The sequence below is a fragment of the Mirounga angustirostris genome, unplaced genomic scaffold (genome assembly GCF_029215605.1).
Source record: "Mirounga angustirostris isolate CCGP_5_RB_7025 unplaced genomic scaffold, mMirAng1.0.hap1 SCAF_13, whole genome shotgun sequence".
NCBI classification, from domain to species: domain Eukaryota; kingdom Metazoa; phylum Chordata; class Mammalia; order Carnivora; family Phocidae; genus Mirounga; species Mirounga angustirostris.
Window position 1 is genome coordinate 26,224,716 of NW_026991721.1, and position 18,682 is coordinate 26,243,397.

Here is an 18,682-nt window from a genome sequence, read left to right on the forward strand (position 1 = left end):
AGGACCCTGGGATCATGACCTGAGCTGAAGGCAGATGCTTAATAACTGAGCCACCCAGGCGCCCCCCTGTTCTTCATAATTTGAGATAGCATAATTCTATAGGTATGAGATGGGCCTGGAAAAGTGTGCTTGCTTCTTCTAAACCTAGCTCTCACCAAGATGTTAGATTTAGGGCAAGTTATACTTTTATGCCTTAGTCTGATTGCTACAAAGTGAGGAAAGTAGAGTTTGCCTCTGACCTTTTTTTTTTTAAGATTTTATTTATTTATTTGAGAGCGAGAGTGGAGCCAAAGAGAGAGAGCATGAGTTGGGGCGGGGTGGGGGGGGTTGCTGAGGGAGAGGAAGTAGGCTCCTCACTGAGCAGGAAGCCTGAAGCGGGGCTCGATCCAGGACCCTGGGATCACGACCTGAGCCAAAGGCAGACGCTTAACCGACTAAGCCACCCAGGCACCCCCTGCCTCTGACCTCTTAAAGAGAATTAAAATAAGGGCAGAGTGTAAAGTTACATGAGAAAATAGTCCTTATGTAAAGTCAAGGTATGATTAGTGGTAATTTTTTTTTTTAAAGGAATCTCTACACCCCAAGTGGGGCTTGAACTCATGACCTCAAGATTAAGAGTTGTATGCTCCATCAACTGAGCCAGCCAGGTGCCCCATAGTGGTAAAATTTTTATAGGTAATGTAGGTGGCTTTAAAAAGACTTTTCCTGGGGCGCCTGGCTGGCTCAGTCAGTGGAACATGTGACTCAGGGTTTTGAGTTCAAGCTCCACGCTTAAAAATCTTTTAAAAAAATAAAAAGACCACTTTCCTAATTATATCTAAATGTTGCTAGATGATTTCTTTGTGATAAGCAACTGAAGAGACCCCAAAATCTAGAAGGATAAAATGTTTGGCTGTCTGTAATGATTAAGGTATTGCTTATATCTGCCTTAAGATAATGTTGTCTTAAGGGGCGCCTGGGTGGCTCAGTCGTTAAGCGTCTGCCTTCGGCTCAGGTCATGATCCCAGGGTCCTGGGATTGAGCCCTGCATCAGGCTCCCTGCTCCGCGGGAAGCCCGCTTCTCCCTCTCCCACTCCCTCTGCTTGTGTTCCCTCTTTTGCTGTGTCTCTCTGTCAAATAAATAAAATCTTAAAAAAAAAAAAAGATAATCTTGTCTTAAAAGAGAGACATAAACACTCACATACACATTGTAATGATTTATACTTTCTAAGCATTTAATTGGAAGGAATTACCAAATATATGTGGGTTTTAGTCTCAGTTCTGTAAAAATTATAAAACAAAATACAATTTTACAAATGGTCTTAAATAATAGGAAAATGCAATGCCTAGCAAAACAACAAGAACAGAATTTTTTCTTTTATTTCTCAGGAGTATGTTATTTCTTGAGTTCCTGCAAAGAGAAAATAAATTCACATCTACATCCATACCCACTCACGTAAATGTGTGCAAACACACTCCTCCAGAGGTTTATAGCTTATATTCTACTACATTCTTAAGGAAGACTGGTCATATATACAATTAAAAGAAGAGACAAAGTATAGGTTAAAATGATTCCTTATGGTGTTTTGGGTCCAGACATTAAGAGATACAAGGGGTTGCTGGTAACTTTAGTTGGTATTATTTTAATAGCAGGAAAGTAAATTAATTTTTCTAGGTTCTCGAACTATTATTTATAAACTTCAACATATTTTCAAGATAAAAAATTACATGTAGTTATATATAGATAATTTAGCAATGAAAATGGATGTGTCTACTCATCAGTAGCATGGGCAACTTTTTCAAGTTCTAGTCACTCCTAGATTTGAAGCCTATATATTTGATAGTATAACAACCCTTGCAAATCCTTGCCATTGCAACTCTGTACCCTCTGAAGAACTCACTCCCTAGCAAGTGACTTTTAAATTACTTACTCCACTCCCATAACAAAACATGACTGATAGCAATTGTTAACAACTAAAACCTACAAAATACGGTGAATGCTATGCAATAATTTAAAATGTAAAACGAAGTGATTATATTAAGGCCACCAGTTTATACTGAAGTGTCCAATTTTGTGACAGATTTCCAACCACAAAGAAATCCTAATAAAGAGTGGGTCTAATATTCTGACTTCGGATAATCTAATGATCAGAAACTCTTTTTTTTTTTTTTAATATTCAACACAAGAAATCTACAAACTTTATCTGTACAAAAGACAGTTCACCAGTTCTAGCTATGACATCCATAACACAGATTTTCTGAACCGTTAAACAAAAAAGTGCTCTCTTCTTTACTGCAAAGCTATGGAGTCCAAGTTTCTTATCAAACTGGTAATGGTGAGTTTCTTACCAGGCTGATAATGATCAAGTTCAGGTCCAAGATGCCAACAGAACTGCTGTGGTGTCATATACACATGCTTATTCTTTCTTTGCTCCTTGCAGTTTGTCATAAAGGGGCTGAAGTAACATGTCTCTTTGGTTTGGGGAAAAGGAACCATTCAAATAACAGGAATCTCCGATACCACCATGGCGGGCCTAGTGAGATGGGAGCGACATAGACTTTTTAAATACTCGAAGCCCTTTTGCTGGCCCAGGATATGGTGGTGGCGGGGAAACATTGTGCTTTCTGGTCAGTGCCACTGCCTGTTCATAAGAAGGTAATCCTGTGTCCTCCACCGCAAGGGGTGACGGGGTCAAGGCAGCCTCCTCAGGTCTTCTGAAAATGATGGAGGGAGTGTGCCTCCCCCTTCTTACGTAGGTGGCTGAAGAACTAAACAGAGAGACAGCATTTAGGTCTAGAAAGGCAGCATTTTTAGGTTAAAATGGCAATATTAGAAAACCCAACTGACGATTTTGATAAAAGTTGAACCCAATTTATTTATTTATGTTATTTATTTATTTTTTAAGATTTTATTTATTTGAGAGAGAGAGAGTGAGACAGAGAGCTCCAGCAGGGCAGAAGGAGAGGGAGAAGCAGAATCCAGCGGAGCAAGGAGCCCGAAGCAGGGCTCGATCCCAGGATCCTGGGAACGTGACCTGAGCTGAAGTCAGACACTTAACTGACTGAGCCACCCAGGCGCCCCTGAACCCAATTTATTAATATAACCACAGTTTTATTTTACCCATATACTCTGAAAGAGTCTTGGTATAGGGGAAAGAACGAGAGCTTTGGAGTCAGTCATGGATCTGAAACTGGATCCTCTCATTTCATAGCTATGTGGCCAAAGCAAGTTATCTGTTCCCTTTGAAGTAAAATGGGGACAATAATAGCTACCTCAACAGAGTTGTTTTGTGTGGATTCAGAAAAAATGTTATATGTAAAGCATCTAAGTAGTGTCTGCAACACTATAATAAGGACTCAAAACATGCTAATTCCCTTTTTCTCCCACTCCTAAATGAGAACTTTCTCAAAATATGATGTGAAACCAAACCCTTTCTTGTTGAAAGGCAGCATTACTCCAAGCCAAGGATCCTGATGTCACAGAGATAATCACGACAGGTGATGCCTGTCTCTCTCCTCTGCAGTCCTGTTGCCTGGTCCATCCCTCCTAAATAGCACTTCTGTCATATCCCTCTTCTCTGCAAATGTCTAACCTGCAGCCTACTTTCCACTGAGTCAAGTTCAACTCCCATGCCTCCTTTTTAAAGCCTCCCTTATTCTGGCTTCACCTTATTTTTCACAGCTCTCTGCTCTTGCAAGGTACCCCCTTTACACTCTTCTGTATGTGCAATAAATTCTCTGTCCTGCTTCTGTGCTTTCACTGCTGTTGTTTGCTTTCTCAGGTTATTGTCTTTTCCCCACTCTGTTGACCTAAGGCCAATAATTAAAAAAATATATGGCCTTGCTCAAGTCCCACCATTTCCACAAAACTCTGTCAGCTACACCAGCCAGTGAAAATTGAAATGCAATAGGGGTCTGGTGTTTTGAGCCTGTGTTTTCCCTTCTCACTATTGAATTATGAATTATAATTTAAACATTAGTAAATCGATCTGTTTAGACTGTAAAGTTGGCTGTCTATGAAGCACTTATGCATAAATTAAGTTCCTAGAACTATGGCTAATTAAGGATAATTAAAATTCATAGGTAATCCCCAACTTCTCATCAATATTTCAATATTCTTCCCAACAAGAGACAGTTAAGTAGACTCAAAATACTGTAAACTTTCCAAACTAAGGCAGTCAATTTGTACTTAGAACAACTCTTCCTTGGAGGTAATCATGAGATATGAAACTGGAGGAAAGGAGAGAGGATGATTGCAGAGAGAGAAGTGAAGAAGATCTGTGTAAATCTAGGAACTGGATAGTCAGCTCTTCAATAGTTGGGGGGTGACTGAGAGCATCCATCACAAGTTTACTTAGACGGCTCAACACAATTCCTCCCCCGTCAGAAATCTGGAACAGATTCCTGGTAGGCTAGTCACTTGCCACATTCATTAACTTATGACGAAAAGTTTTATTTGTTTGCTTATAGGGAACAGGAGAGACAGATGTTTTAGTGGAACAAATAAGCTCTTCCATGTAGACTTCCAAATATAAGATATAGAAACAATATCATAATTACATCAAAGTTATTAAATAATCTAGTGATTTCTTACACACATCTTAAATGATTGATATCAGAAAGTATACACGAATAACAACTCAAATAAACTAACAACATCATAGTATGCCTATTTTCCTCCATAAAATATAGGAACTAAGAAATGAAAAGATCTTGTTTCCCATTTTTTGACATGTTTTGACAGAGGAATGAGGCAAACTTTTTTGACAATGACCTTATTTTTTACTCTTTTCTTTCTCAAATATTTCCTCACCCTTCCTCCACTTCCAGAGTTGCAAAATACAGAAAGAGAACAAATAACTCTGCTAGAAGAATTTCTTGGAATAATAGATGAAAAGTACTTTAGTAAGTTTTTAAAAGTCAGTCCCCAAATAAAAGGATGTCTTATAAACCTAGTGTTCAATGTCCTCTCAAGTCAAAGGGTGGCTCTGAGGATCAAAGTGAAACAATACATGTAAAAATATCTGTGAGCTGTATAGCATTATACTGTACTAACATTAAGTATAACTAATCTTGCTTTTATTTATTTATTTTTTAAAAAGATTTTTATTTATTTATTTGACAGAGAGAGAGACAGCGAGAGAGGAAACACAAGCAGGGGGAGTGGGAGAGGGAGAAGCAGGCTTCCCGCCGAGCAGGGAGCCTGATGTGGGGCTTGATCCCAGGACCCTGGAATCATGACCTGAGCTGAAGGCAGACTCTTAACGACTGAGCCACCCAGGAGCCCCCTAATCTTGCTTTTAAAATAAGAGCTATTCAGGGGCACCTGGGTGGCTCAGTTGGTTAAGTGTCCCACTCTTGGTTTTGGCTCAGGTCATGATCTCAGGGTCGTGAGATCAACCCCTGCGTTGGGCTCTGCACTCAGTGTGGAGTCTACTTAAGATTCTCTTTCTCCTTCTGCCCCCCACCCCCCATAAATAACTAAAATCTTAAAACAAAATAAAATAAGAGATATTCAGGGTTTTTAAATTTTACAATAACATACACAGAAAACATACGTAATAATGGCATTACTTTGCCATTTGAATTGTGCATTTGAATTCTGCTTCTAACCTACAGCAGGGAAGAAGCTAGAAGGTTTCACAGAAAAAAGGCCTAAGGTAAGAAGATGGAGTGGTGCAGAAAAGTAGAAAAGTGAGGCAAAGCACAGAGAAGAGAGAAGAAAATACCATGCATGAGGACACTGAATAATGGCTGTGTTATCACAGGCCCTGAGCACAGTTATTAAGCATGAGGGTATACATGAACTTTTTTGGAGAGACATTATGAATGGGGAGGAAAAGAGAGATAAAGGCAAGAAGAGTCTCTAAAGACAACTTGTGCCTAGATCTTCATTAGTCTGAGAGTTTCCAGGACTTCCTCCCTGACTTGTAGAGAAAGCCACACTGAATAAAATTTTACTCAAAAGTCCCAGAAAATGGAAAGGCCTTGCTTATTTCCTACCTGTTAAATAAGGGAAGTTAATAAAACCAGCTTAAAAGATGGTGGCTTAAGAACAATTAGGCAAGTTCTTCCTCATTTCTCTCATTTCTCAGATTTTTACAGGATTTACAGAGGTCCCTGACAAGCTCCTTTGTCCATGCCCACAGGTCATGTTAATGCCTCAGGGAGCTGTTCAGGAATTCCAGCTTGGGGATAGAATTACAATTTATGTTGCCCCGGTCCTCTGCCCTCATTCTGGCATGTCTTCTTTCTGCACCTTTGCTATGAGTACCCTTTAAGGCTCTGTCCTTTTCCATCTGTCCTTTCATTACACTCTGAGAACTTGCCTACTCTTGCGGCTTCAGTTTTTTTTTTTTTTTTTAAGTAATCTTTACACCCAACGTGGGGTTCGAACTCACAACCCTGAGATCAAGGGTCGCATGCTCTAGTGACTGAGCCAGCCAGGCACCCCATGGTTTTAGTTTTATCTTCCAATAGATGAATCTAATTCCACGTCTGTTGCCCTAAACTCTTACCATAAAGAAAAAATTTTATAGTGGTAAAATATATATCACATAAAATTGCCATTTTAACCATTTTCAAGTGTGTGACTCAGTGGTATAAATTAAATTCACAATGTTGTGCCACCATCACCACTGTTTCCATAACCCTTTCGTCACCTGGTTACAATCATGAGCTTTTCCCAGAATTTGAAAGTGTGACTAGGGATATGTAAGCATCAATTTCGAATACCCTGTTTAGCACCTGGTATTTTTTTTTTGAATAAGGTTATTTTTACACTTACTCACCTACACTTACTGAGAAGATAATAGAGATAATAGGGAATAACTTTTTATTTTAATGAGGATGTTGAGGTTCTATTGTCCAAACAATTATGGCTTTTATGAATTTTTATCAAGCTTTATTAATGGGTTATTATCTTCAAGTGGCAACCATTTTATTTCATTGATTTTTATTTAATTTAAAGTATCAGTAAACATGGTTGAATTTAAAAGCTAATAACACTGTTTCTATTTGGGTTGCCACATCGCTGGATCTGTTAATGATGTGACTTAGAGGAAGTGATGGGACTTCTTAACCTCTGGAAACAATGTGGGGACACTGGTATCTACTTCCTGCTTAAGAAGGAAATATTAAAAAATCAAGCTGACACTTGTGAATCCTCTCGTATTCTTTTGAAGGATCTTAAAAATAGCATCATTTCATTGTTTATGTAAGTGTTAAATTATGCAACCAAACAACGGTCACAGACCAGAGGAGACTGGAGAGACAATGACAACTAAATGCAATGCGATATCTTAACTGGGTCCTGGAGCAGAAGGAGGACATGAATGACAAAATTGGTGAAATCTGAATAAGGTCTGGAGTTTAGTTAATAGTAATGTACCAGTGTTGGCTGGTTTGTTTTACAAATGTACTATGGGAATGTGAGATGTTCACAATGAGGGAAACTGGTTGAAGGATGGGAACTCTCTGTGTGATCTTTGCAACTTTCCTGTATATCTAAAATTATTCCAGAGTGAAATGTTTATTTAAAAAATAGACAGCCATTTTTATCCATTTTAAAATAACAATATAGAATGTATAATAGTGAATTCAATATTTTTACTTGGTACTTACCTGGGATATTGTTGCCTGTTACACTTGGTGATATAAAGATAGTAACCAAGTAATCCAAAAATAACCAAAAATACTCCAGCAGCAATTAATCCAGTCAGAAGGCCCATGACATCAACTTTCTCTCTGTTAACATCTTAAGAGAAATCAATAAAATAATGTAGATATAACAACTGAAAAGCACTGCCTATGATTTCAATAAATTTAACACTGGATCTACGCATACTATTAAGAATCTAATAATATTGACTTCTTTAAAAAGTCTTTGTGCTAGTGACAAAAATTTATAAATGACACTTCCTAAAAGCCCTAGTTATGATTTCATTTATTTTATTTTATTTTTTTAAGATTTTATTTAGGGGCGCCTGGGTGGCTCAGTTGGTTAGGCATCTGCCTTCCACTCAGGTCATGATCCCAGGGTCCTGGGATTGAGCCCCACATCAGGCTCCCTGCTCAGAGGGAGTCTGCTGCTCTCTTTCCCTCTGCCTGCCACTCCCCCTGCTTGTGCTCTCTCTCAGTCTCTGTCAAATAAATAAATAAAAAAAAAATTTTTTTTAAAGAAAGAGAGCGAGAGAGAGCATAAGCGGGTGGGGGAGGGGAGGGAGAAACAGACTGTCCTGCTGAGCAGGAAGCCCCATGTGGGGCTCGATCCCAGAGTCCTGGGATCATGACCTGAGCTGAAGGCAGATGCTTAACCGACAGAGCCCCCCAGGGACCCCCAAGTTTCATTTACTTTAAATAGGTCATATTAAATGGATAGTATTCAAGACTAAACATATTCTGGGATGTCTGGGTTGGTTTAGTCAGAACGGCATGCAACGTGATTGCAGGGTCATGAGTTCGAGCCCCATGATGGGGGTAGAGATACTAAAAAAATAAATAACCTTAAAAAAAAAGACTAAGCATAATATATTCTTTGTTCAACTAGGCACATTTTGGTATTAAATACACAGATAACTGTACTAAGCAACACTAGCCTAGCAATGTAATAAAGTCTCCTCGTAGCTGGGGCTCTACCTGATGGGAATGAAGGAAGATCTGACAAAAAAAGACCTGATAAAAAGCAGCTAGAGATGATAATACAGATAAGTAAAGATCTCCCCTCTATAGAACTTACTTAATTCTAACACTCTTAATTTACCTAGTAGCAGAAGTATTCCATTTACTTGTAATGGTAAAAAAGAAAAAATAATTAAAATCGCTTACTACTTGGAACTAATGGAGTCCTACTTTTATTCTGTGCAAGTCTTGACTTAGCTGAGTGGTTTAAAACACCTTTAAGCCTATTATCTCATTTCCCTAGTATCTCACCAAACTTGATTTTCAGTGTGTAAAGATGAATGTGGCTTCCTCTGTTTTAGATAGCCTAGTGTATAATTGAGAAATCATCCCTGGATTTACAAGGCATGTATGTTGAGCAACAACCAAACTCAAACAATGAAACTAAGATGTATTTAGAATAGAGAGAGGGTGGGAAGAAGATTAAATTTCATCCATTCTTGCCTTACCTGATTTTGTGGTTGGTCCTTTGATGGAATAGTCCTGCCAGAACGCCATCTAAGAGAAAGGTAAAATTTCCAAGTTTATTTCATTGTTTTGTTATCATTTCATGTGATCCCAATGACCCGGACTGGGGTGGTAAATTCTTGGCATGTGCCACAGAGGATACTAGTTTATTCAAGCTGGAGGGCGTGCACTCTAATTTAAGCACTGCCACCCACCACTGTTTCTCCTGACTCTGGAATTGGTCAGGGGATGACTGCCAGTGCCAGGTCTCTACTACTGTCCCCTGCCACTCTCCCTTCACCTGCTCAGAGTCCCCGCTCAGACATACAGTGAAACCATCATATTAGTCGGTGACAACACCAAAGGCGGAGGCTAAAGCAGTGGACCCATTACCAAGTTTGAAAAGGACTCTGAATTTTTCTACGCTCGGTGTGCCCTCGGTTTGCTAGGAGATTGTACTGAAAGGGATTGATCTGGGGAAAGACATCCCTGAGATTCTTTAAGTTCAATGTTACTTGAGAGAATGAAGCAGATTTTAAGGAACCATGATAAAATCATAAAATGCGTTTGCAAAAAAACAGAATAAAATTTCAACGGGCACAGCTACAAAGTATAGACCTTGTTTTCCTTCTCCAGCAGATGTGGCAGATATTAGCAGGGAATGAGAAGCTGGGCGCAATTTTGGGAGAAAAAAGAACTAAGTTCCATTAATGCCTGTATTTGAAGGATACCTAGAGTTCCTTGGTCTTATTGACCAAAGAGTAAAGTGGAACTCTTGAGGAAGGGGAAAAGGAGCTGTGCTTATTTAATTTACAAAAGTAAAGAATTTGAGTCACTCAGTATTCTTTAAGAATATGCCAGATTATAGCAGGGACCGTGTTGTCTGTTTGTTTTGTACTGTTCCAAGATTAATGGGCAGGATTTAATTACATTTCAAAGGAGAACTTCTAAAAGTTTCTCCCTTAAATTACACTGATATACCAAACAATAAACTCTTGAATGCAGAGACTGTATATTTTATATCCTCAGTCTCTGGCAGAGGACTTGGCACATAATAGATTGTCAATAAATACAGTAATCAGAAAAGATAAGGTCACTGGTAGGAAAAATTGCTCTGAGTCTAGAATGATTGAAGCCTGAGTCAGAGAACTAACTCAATTAGTATCCTAAAATGTAATTCATTCCACTTCATGATTGTTTTTAAATATAATAAACATCACACACACAAAATCACAACACAATCAATAATTTGCCAATTACTCTAAGTCCATTTAATTAAGTATAAAGCCAAGTCTAAATAGGTTTGTTAGCATTTTAAGGAAGTAGAAAGGGATAACAGGTATAAAATCTCGATTCTATTTAAAGCATAAAATCTCTGATGACTTAATGTGCCATTTTCTTAAGTATGATTTAATAAATTTCCAGCCAATTAACATTGTCAACCAAATTACCGTTTTATCTTCATCCACAAAGATTTCTCTGGCTTCTTCATAATTACAAATTTCTTCTCTGCACTCTCTTTCTAGGTCACCGGGAGTGAAGAGCTCCAAATCAAATCTATTATATAGCAGGTGTCTATGTATGAAAAGGTTTGCTTCTTCTTTTGCTGTGAAGACTAATAAAGAAGTAGAAAGATTTCAAAGGTTGATAAAAATAGGGCAGAGCATTCCTGTTTTAATTGTGGAAGAACTGAATAATTCTCTTGATGTAAAATTATGCCAAACTTTTTTTGTATGGTTTTAAATTCTTTTTTTTTTTTTTTTTAAGATTTTACTTATTTATTTGAGGGAGAGAGAGAGACAGAGCACAAGTGGGGGAGGGGCACAGGGAGAAGCAGTCTCCTGGCTGAGCAGGGAGCAGGCTTCGGGGCTCAATCCCAGAACCCTTGAAGGCAGCTGAAGGCACCCACCTGACTGAGCCACCCAGGCTTCCCTGTATGATTTTAAATTCTGACAAAAAGAAATGTCATCAGTAAAAATAACGTCTGTTAAATATGACATACAAATATTAGCATAAGCCCAGAAAATACTTGAGTTGGTTATGTCCAAAGTTATTAGCATAAATGAAAATTATTTAAATATCACTTTTCCCTCTAGACAGTATTTCCAAGAAGTGACAGGTCAGACTCTTCTACTTCTAAAGGGTTGGCTCTCTATTATCTTGACTGAGAAAAATTAGTCTGGTGTAAAGGATAGAGTATTGGTCTAAGAGAAGACAGAGATTCTTGGTTGTGATTTGGCTTGGATATTGATGGTTTATCTGGGATAAATCACTTATATCTCTGTGTTGCCATTTCCTGATTTGTAAAATTGATAAATGAACTAAAGAATTACTAAGATCTCTTTATGTTTTAAAATTATTGATTTATGTTAAAAATTTTAGAGCAAGTTTATACTAAAAACTTATAAAATTTTAAACTTCTAAGTTAATAAAATTATAAGGTAATTATAAGGTTAATTAACAGACATTCAGCCCCTCCTAAACAAGTAGCTGCCTCTCTCTCCCCATCCCCTAAAGATGTGTCTACAATGCTTCATAAGACTCCCTCTACCTTTTCTGGGAAGGTAAATGGTAAACACAATAGAGTTAAGCACAGGGTAACACAAAACCAAAATATCCCACCATGGCAGTATTTTCAAAACCCACAAACTTTAAACTCATTCTGGTATCACACAAAGAATGCTTAAGAAATCTTGCTCCAGATCACATTACCAAGACTGGAATTCAGAAACTCTCTGAAAACTACATCAAATGCTTAAAAGAATTTGGTGTTTTGCACTGTTAACCATTACTATAAAGGAAGAATATATTAGAGTGGGCAATTGAAAGACAGTTCAGGACTGATGAGAGAGCATGGCCTGAAAGACTAATTCTGATTTGTGAATGACCTCAGCTTGGCCATTTATTCTTAGCCCCACGAGAACAGTCACACCTTGTCCAAGATATTTTTTTCCACTAGTCAATCACTTTTCCAAACAGGTCGGTCTGAATCTTATAGAGCTGTTTTGTTCAATATGGTAGCCACTAGGCACATATTGCTATTGAGCACTTGAACTGTGGCTAGTCTGAACTGAGACGTGCTAGAAATGTAAAATATACACTGGATTTGAAGATTTAATTAAAAAGTAAAATATCTTAATGTTTCATATTGCTTGTATTTGGAAATGATATTTTGGATATAATGGATTAGGTTAAATATATAAATATATATATATAATTTTACCAATTCTTTTTACCTTTTTTTAAGGATTTATTTATTTATTTTAGAGAGAGAGAGAACACATGCACACAGGGGGGAGGGCAGAGGGCACTTTGTCACCAAAAGGAGACAAAATGAACAATTTTCCAAGTTACCTTCACCTCTCATTGGGATTCTCATCATGGCCCTCTGAGGGGTTGCCTTGCTCCCCTACAGTCTGTTTTTAACATTGTGCTGTTAAAAACACTTCCAGTGCACCTGGTTCTCTCCTGCCTTTGTACTGGCTGTTTCCCCTGAATAGAACTTTCTTCTTTCACCTCCTTTAGGATTTTGGTCAATGTTACCTTGAAACCTCATCCCCACCCACCCACCTCTGGTGCTCCCTGTCCCTACTACACTTGGTTTCTCTCCATAGCGTGCACCACCATCTGGTGTGTTCTGCATGTGTTACCACTTACTTGTGACCACTCTGTTCCCCTCACTAGAAGAAAAATTCCACTAAAGTACACACACACGTGGTGCCTGACACATATGAGGTGCTCAAAAAATGATTTACTAAATGAGTAAATGAACTCCATTTTTCTACATTGGAAAGAAATTCTTGGACCTAAATTCTACCAGTTAAAGCAATTCATAGGTATAGTCTGGTATTACTCATTTTGTTGTAGGTTTAAAATACTAAACCAGTGATGAAGTAACTCATGGCCTGCCTAACTTAGCTATATTTACTACATGGAATCGAATTTCAGAAGAAGAATTAGAAATCTGCTTCTGTATTGCTACTTTTCAGATACGGCCAGATCTTTACATTTTATTGGCTAAGAAAGTTGTGCCAAATTTCTCATTGTTGGTCTTCCCTTCAAGTAGGTTATGTGAGTTGTAAAAATACTCTGTGCCCTCCAGATGGGACTCAATAGAACTACTTTCAACTTGAAAGGAAAAGAAGAATGAGAGAATCATAAACATTTTTATTGTTCCTGAAATGATACTTATGCCAGTAAAAGTCTTCACCCATGAATTAAATGTGCCCTCCAGGAGCTACTGTGTATCACTTCCCTGAGTGTGAAAGTTCTGATTCAGTCAGGGGTTGACTTTAGGCCTTCGGTGCTTTATGAAATTTTTCCCTGCCTCCCTTTTGATCTTAGGAGAAATACTGTCCTTTGTTACTGGGATCCTAAGTAACTCTGAATTTGTTTGTTATCCAAAAAAGCAAACCTCCTTGTCCTGGGAGCATCCTGAACTTCCAGTGAGAAGTCTTATTTTCCCTCTCGCCCCTGATGGAGGATACACTGTCTTTAGTCCTTTTATATGTGCCTCCTCAAGTTCTCTTCCCATTTCTATTTCTCCCATTTTAGGCCATCCTAAGAGGCTGTCTGTGCATCCTGCTATTTCAAACCCACCAACTGACCCTCCATTCTCTTCAGGGCAGGGATTATAGACTTTCATTGCTATATCCACAGTACTTAGATGAGGGCCTGGCATATAGTATGTGTTAATAAAGTGATTACTAACTGAGCAAGTCAGCTTTTAAAATAGATAGGATTCCTCATTTACATTTCCCACAGATATTTCCAGCCATCTGCACTCAAGTATGATCTCTGAATTCCTTCCATAATTTGTGATGTCCTTGGGAATGTCTTTTATGTCTGCATTATGTGAATCAATGAATATACTCACCAGCATACTGGGGATCAGCATCTGGTCCCACTGAGTATGGACCTTCAGTTTTATATATGAGTGGACTTACATATGTGGTGGAACTTGGGAGGTAACAAGAAGGCTCTCCTTCCAAAATCTCTCCCTATTCTCATTAGCTAGCTTATCCAGTTGCCTAGAATTCTACCATCAGGGTTTGGTTCCTTTGGGTTAAGATTTCCCATCTTAAAACACACACATGCACAAACACACACACACCCTCCTGGAAGGTTTAATACACCAAGCTGTATTAATCATTAATAAGTTACCCAGGAATATTAGTGTAACAGATCCTTCCTAAATGAAAATGAGCTGAGAGTAGATCTGATGAAAAGGATTAAGGGACAGGAATGTGGGGATAGGGAAGCACAATGACCAGGCAGGGAGAAGGATGCTGAAGCCAAAGCCATTTTTTTTTTCTTTTCTGGTTCTGATTTCTAGGTTAGACTTTTATTTTATTTTATTTTATTTTTAAGATTTTATTTATTTATTTGACAGAGAGAGACACAGCGAGAGAGGGAACACAAGCAGGGGGAGTGGGAGAGGGAGAAGCAGGCTCCCCGCAGAGCAGGGAGCCGGATGCGGGGCTCGATCCCAGGACCCTGGGATCATGACCTGAGCCGAAGGCAGACGCTTAACCGACTGAGCCACCCAGGCTCAGGAACCAGTCTGTTTATGACCTGGAACCCACAGGTATGAAATTCTAGGTTACCAAACCTAATCTTTCACAAGCATCTGACTTTATCCAGATAACCAGACAATTTGATGTCAAAAAGGACCTCAGGGATCGTTCCACTCCCCACCCCCATCATTTTACAGAGGAAGAAATTCAAGCAGAAAGGGGTTAAGTAACTTGCCCTGGGGTCTCATAACAAGTCCAGACTAGATCCTGGATTCACTGTCCATCTTTCCAGAAAAATTATATTTACCACATAGCTTCATCTAGAAAAACGGTGCTCACTGTTTTTCGGAAGTTGAAATAGGTGTTCCATTCAGTGAACCACAAACCAGGTCTTAAATATATATTTATCAAAAATAACTCACAGAAAGAAATTTGTATAAATTGTACCTAACATAACCACAACATTGCCAAGCAGACCACAAATTAAACTAGAGGATATTGTAACCCTTCTTTGATTGATGGGGGCATGTCATTTCAAAGACTACACTTTCTCCTTTGAGATTTGTAATACCTGGCTCGGCTTTTCAGGGAGGTTTCTCGAGACCGCAGCCATGCTTACCTTCTTCTCGAGCATGCCTGGGCTCCTTCGGACTCCTTGTGCAATGAGGAAACGCGAAGGTAACCATGGGCAGTTGGCTGAGTAGAACCAGCAGTGTAATCATAGTCTGGTAACTGTCAAACAAACTAAGACAAACAAAGTAACAAAAAGAAAAAGTCAAAAAAGCCCCTGGCTCAGCACTTTGAGTTCCCGGGGGTACTGAGTCACCGACCTGCCGCTCTCTTAACAACAGCCCGACTGCGCCCGGCTCGCGGGTTTCGGTCGCCCGTCCCGACCCGCGCCCGGAGCGCCCGAGAGTGCCTAGGGACAAATGCCGCGCCCCGGGACTCTGCCGACGGCTGAGCGGGCACCTGTCGCCGCGGGCGGCCCTCTGCCTTCCGTTCTAGTCGGGCCGCGTCCGCCGAGGTGGTCCCCTCCGAGGAACCCATTCCCCGCCCGAGCCAAGCCTCCGGGCCCCGCACCTGCGGCTCCGGGCGCATGTTCCAGCAGCTCCCGGGCCGGAGCCCCGTCGTTGGGTAGTCCCTCCGGCCGCCGGACCCTCCGTCTCGGCGCCCCCCAGATCTCCGCGACAATCCCGGGAGGCCGGGGAGGCTCCCGCGCTGGGGCGGAGGAAGCGCCTGGGGTCCGTGGAGAGGCGCCTGGTCCACGCGAGGACGCGCGCGGTAAGTTCCTACGGTGATCCCGGGAGGCCGCGGCCCAGAGCGGGGCGAGAGGGCGGAGGCGGCTACCTGGGGAGCACCTGGCCGCGCTCCTCCCCCCGGGGGCCGGCCTACCTGCGGCGGGCGGGCAGTGCGCAGGTGGTTCCAGAGCCGCCGCAGCTTCCGCCCTGAGCCTCGGGCGAGTCCGGCCGCTGCAGCCCGTTCTGGCCCCGCCTTGGCGGCAGGTTTTGGACTCATTTCTGCGCCCGGCGCTGCTTGAGGATTCGGGGGGCATTTTCAGTTCTCAGTGCTAAGCGGAGCGCCCTGGGCGCATCCCGCGGGCTTTTCGCTTCGGGTTTCACTGGGCTACGGGGTCTGTCTTGTGGTTACCTTAGGTCAGCGGTTCTCAAAGGGTGGTTCGGGAATGAGAACAAAATATTCATCAGAGAAAATACACTTTATTAGTAAGAAGAAACGGGAAGTGACTTTAGAATTAATCGCTTACATTAGTTCTCAAATTGTGGCCCGCCAGGTCTTGGGACGTCTCCAAGATCCTGGGAAGGGGTCTCCTAGGTCAAAACTATTTCCATTAGGGTAATAAGACATGATTTGCCTTTTTCGCTTTCATTGTCTCATGACTGTCGGGTGGAAATTTCCAGAGGCCGATCTGACGTGAATGATGTCATCACTCTACTAACAGAATGGGTATTCTTCTGTTTTCTAGTATGTTCTATGGTAGTAGGCTTAAAGTTTCAATATGTACATTTTTATAGAGATTAATACAATTTATATGTTCTCATTACTTCTGTAATTAGCTCTCTTTGATCACACCTGTCAGGATAGCTATAACCTCATTATTTTCAAATAAATAGTTATCTTGAAATCTTGAACTTTTCTTAGAGTTTATGTGGAAACACAACAAAAAAGTACACTTTGTTGTCTTGATTTGAGACATTTTGAAAATATCTCTGTAATAATACATGATATGATGAATACCGTTAGATAGAATTCAAATAAGTGAAGACTCCTTAGGGCCCTTGATAGCCTTAAAGAGTGTAAGGAGGTCCCGAGATCCAAGAGTTTGGGAATTGTTGCCTCAATAATGAAGGCAGCAGGCAGACAGAGGATCTATGCTAGGTAACATTCACATCCTTCTTTGTCCAAATAACATGGTAACATGCTTTGAAACATTGTTTAAGATTCCATGCTTTGACCAAAGTGGCTTGGCACTTGCAGGAAATCAGAGGAAACATCCCCCCCCCCTTTCTAGTGTTTAATTCAGTTTCCACCCAATTCATTTTTCTCCCCACAAAGGCTATTGCCTATTTTATATTCTAATTATTTAGAATTAAGTGAATTTTTCCTAAGCTTTCTGCAGAAATTTTGTCTTCATTGATTCCTTCGAGATAGTGCTCTTTCTTTTCCCTTCTCCCAATCTCTTCCTCCTTGGTTTCCATTTGTCCACCTTGTCTTTAGCTTGTTTCTATGATAGATCCTTCTTCTCCCCTTCAATCCTTTTGTTGTTTTTAAGCAACTGGGATCAGAGGGAGAAAAGACTAGAAATGATTTCTTGTGTTTGACATCCTAGAACAGGAAACATCTTTTAGAACACCGATTCTTCTGCTTATTCATTCATTTAGCCAAACTACATCACTAAGCACTGAGGACACAAAGATAAACACCACGATCTCTGTTTTGGGAGGAGAATTTAATCTAAATCTATATCTAAGAATGTGGGCCTATAAAGTTCTCATAAGGGCAAGAACTGATTTATTCATCTTTACATCCTCCATGGTACCTAGCAAAGCGCCTTTTATGTTGTTCATGCTCAATACATTTTTTTGGATGGAAGCAATTTACTTTCATGTAGGAAAAGCGCTTCACACTATATTGAGATAGGCAAATGGTCAGATGCCTCATGTTGTGGAATAAGCAGATGTGAACTTTGGTGACATTCCTTGGGAGAATGCATCCACCCACATATCTGGCTATTTGGACCAAAACAAATGAGGCTTTGTGCTCTCATCAAATATCAGAGTTTATAGTCTGAGAGGGGAGTCAGATACAGAAATGAAAGTGTTTCTCAGTGGTGAATTCCATCCCTGTATGTTTCCCTGTAATATTGAATCCTAAAGAATATTACAGCATTTGGCAGTATGCATACAAACTTCAGCCACGATAGAATTACAAGATATTTTGAGACTAGATAACAAGAAAGAAAAGAGAATACTAGTAACAACATTGCCCACAACTGACAATTTCTTCTGTTGTTTACTTGCTGTGTTCATTTTCTTATTTTTTGCCATTTACTTTTTAAAGTCACAATATTCTTATGCTTTTCTTCCAAAGAATTTTAAGTGCTTTTATTCTGGCCATCTGTGGAATTGGGCCAGATATTATCATTCTCATTTTGCAGAGGGATACTGAAGCATGAAGAAGTAAAAGGTCTTGAACAGTCATTGGCCAAGTCGTCGCCTGGCTCTTGACTCTTACCAGAGTGCTTTTCTGAGTTATCAACAAGCAATGGAGGGCAGCGGGTAAAGCATTTTTTTATTTGAAAAGAGATAAGAAAAAAAAAGTCAGAGCAATGAGATGAATGGACTCGGATTAATGTGATGATGCATCTCTGAGTTTGAGCATATACCCACCCATTTACCTGCGTGAACTCAAGAATGAAATGGAAACTCACTTTACTGTGGGGGCTTGAGGATTGACTCAAGGACTGTGACAGGAAATGTGAAGGTTGCGGCCATGCAGCTTTGCAATGTAAGGTCACATCCACATCCTTAAAGACACACTGATGA

The 18,682-nt window shown here is 40.1% G+C and overlaps 2 protein-coding genes across 2 annotated transcripts in view; one reads left to right on the forward strand and one right to left on the reverse strand.

Annotated features, from left to right (window-relative positions):
- LOC135362328 (coiled-coil domain-containing protein 73-like) overlaps window positions 1–18,682 on the forward strand; it is a 143,167-nt gene that overhangs the window by 22,065 nt on the left and 102,420 nt on the right. The gene's annotated exons all lie outside the window — the stretch shown is intronic.
- PRRG4 (proline rich and Gla domain 4) lies at window positions 1,193–16,293 on the reverse strand. The gene is made up of 6 exons (XM_045893946.3): window positions 15,702–16,293; window positions 15,241–15,365; window positions 10,557–10,720; window positions 9,108–9,156; window positions 7,603–7,735; window positions 1,193–2,748 (listed from the first exon to the last, which is right to left on the reverse strand). Exons 2-6 carry the CDS (start codon window positions 15,341–15,343, stop codon window positions 2,514–2,516), a joined length of 684 nt encoding a protein of 227 aa, XP_045749902.1. The 5' UTR covers window positions 15,344–15,365; window positions 15,702–16,293; the 3' UTR covers window positions 1,193–2,513.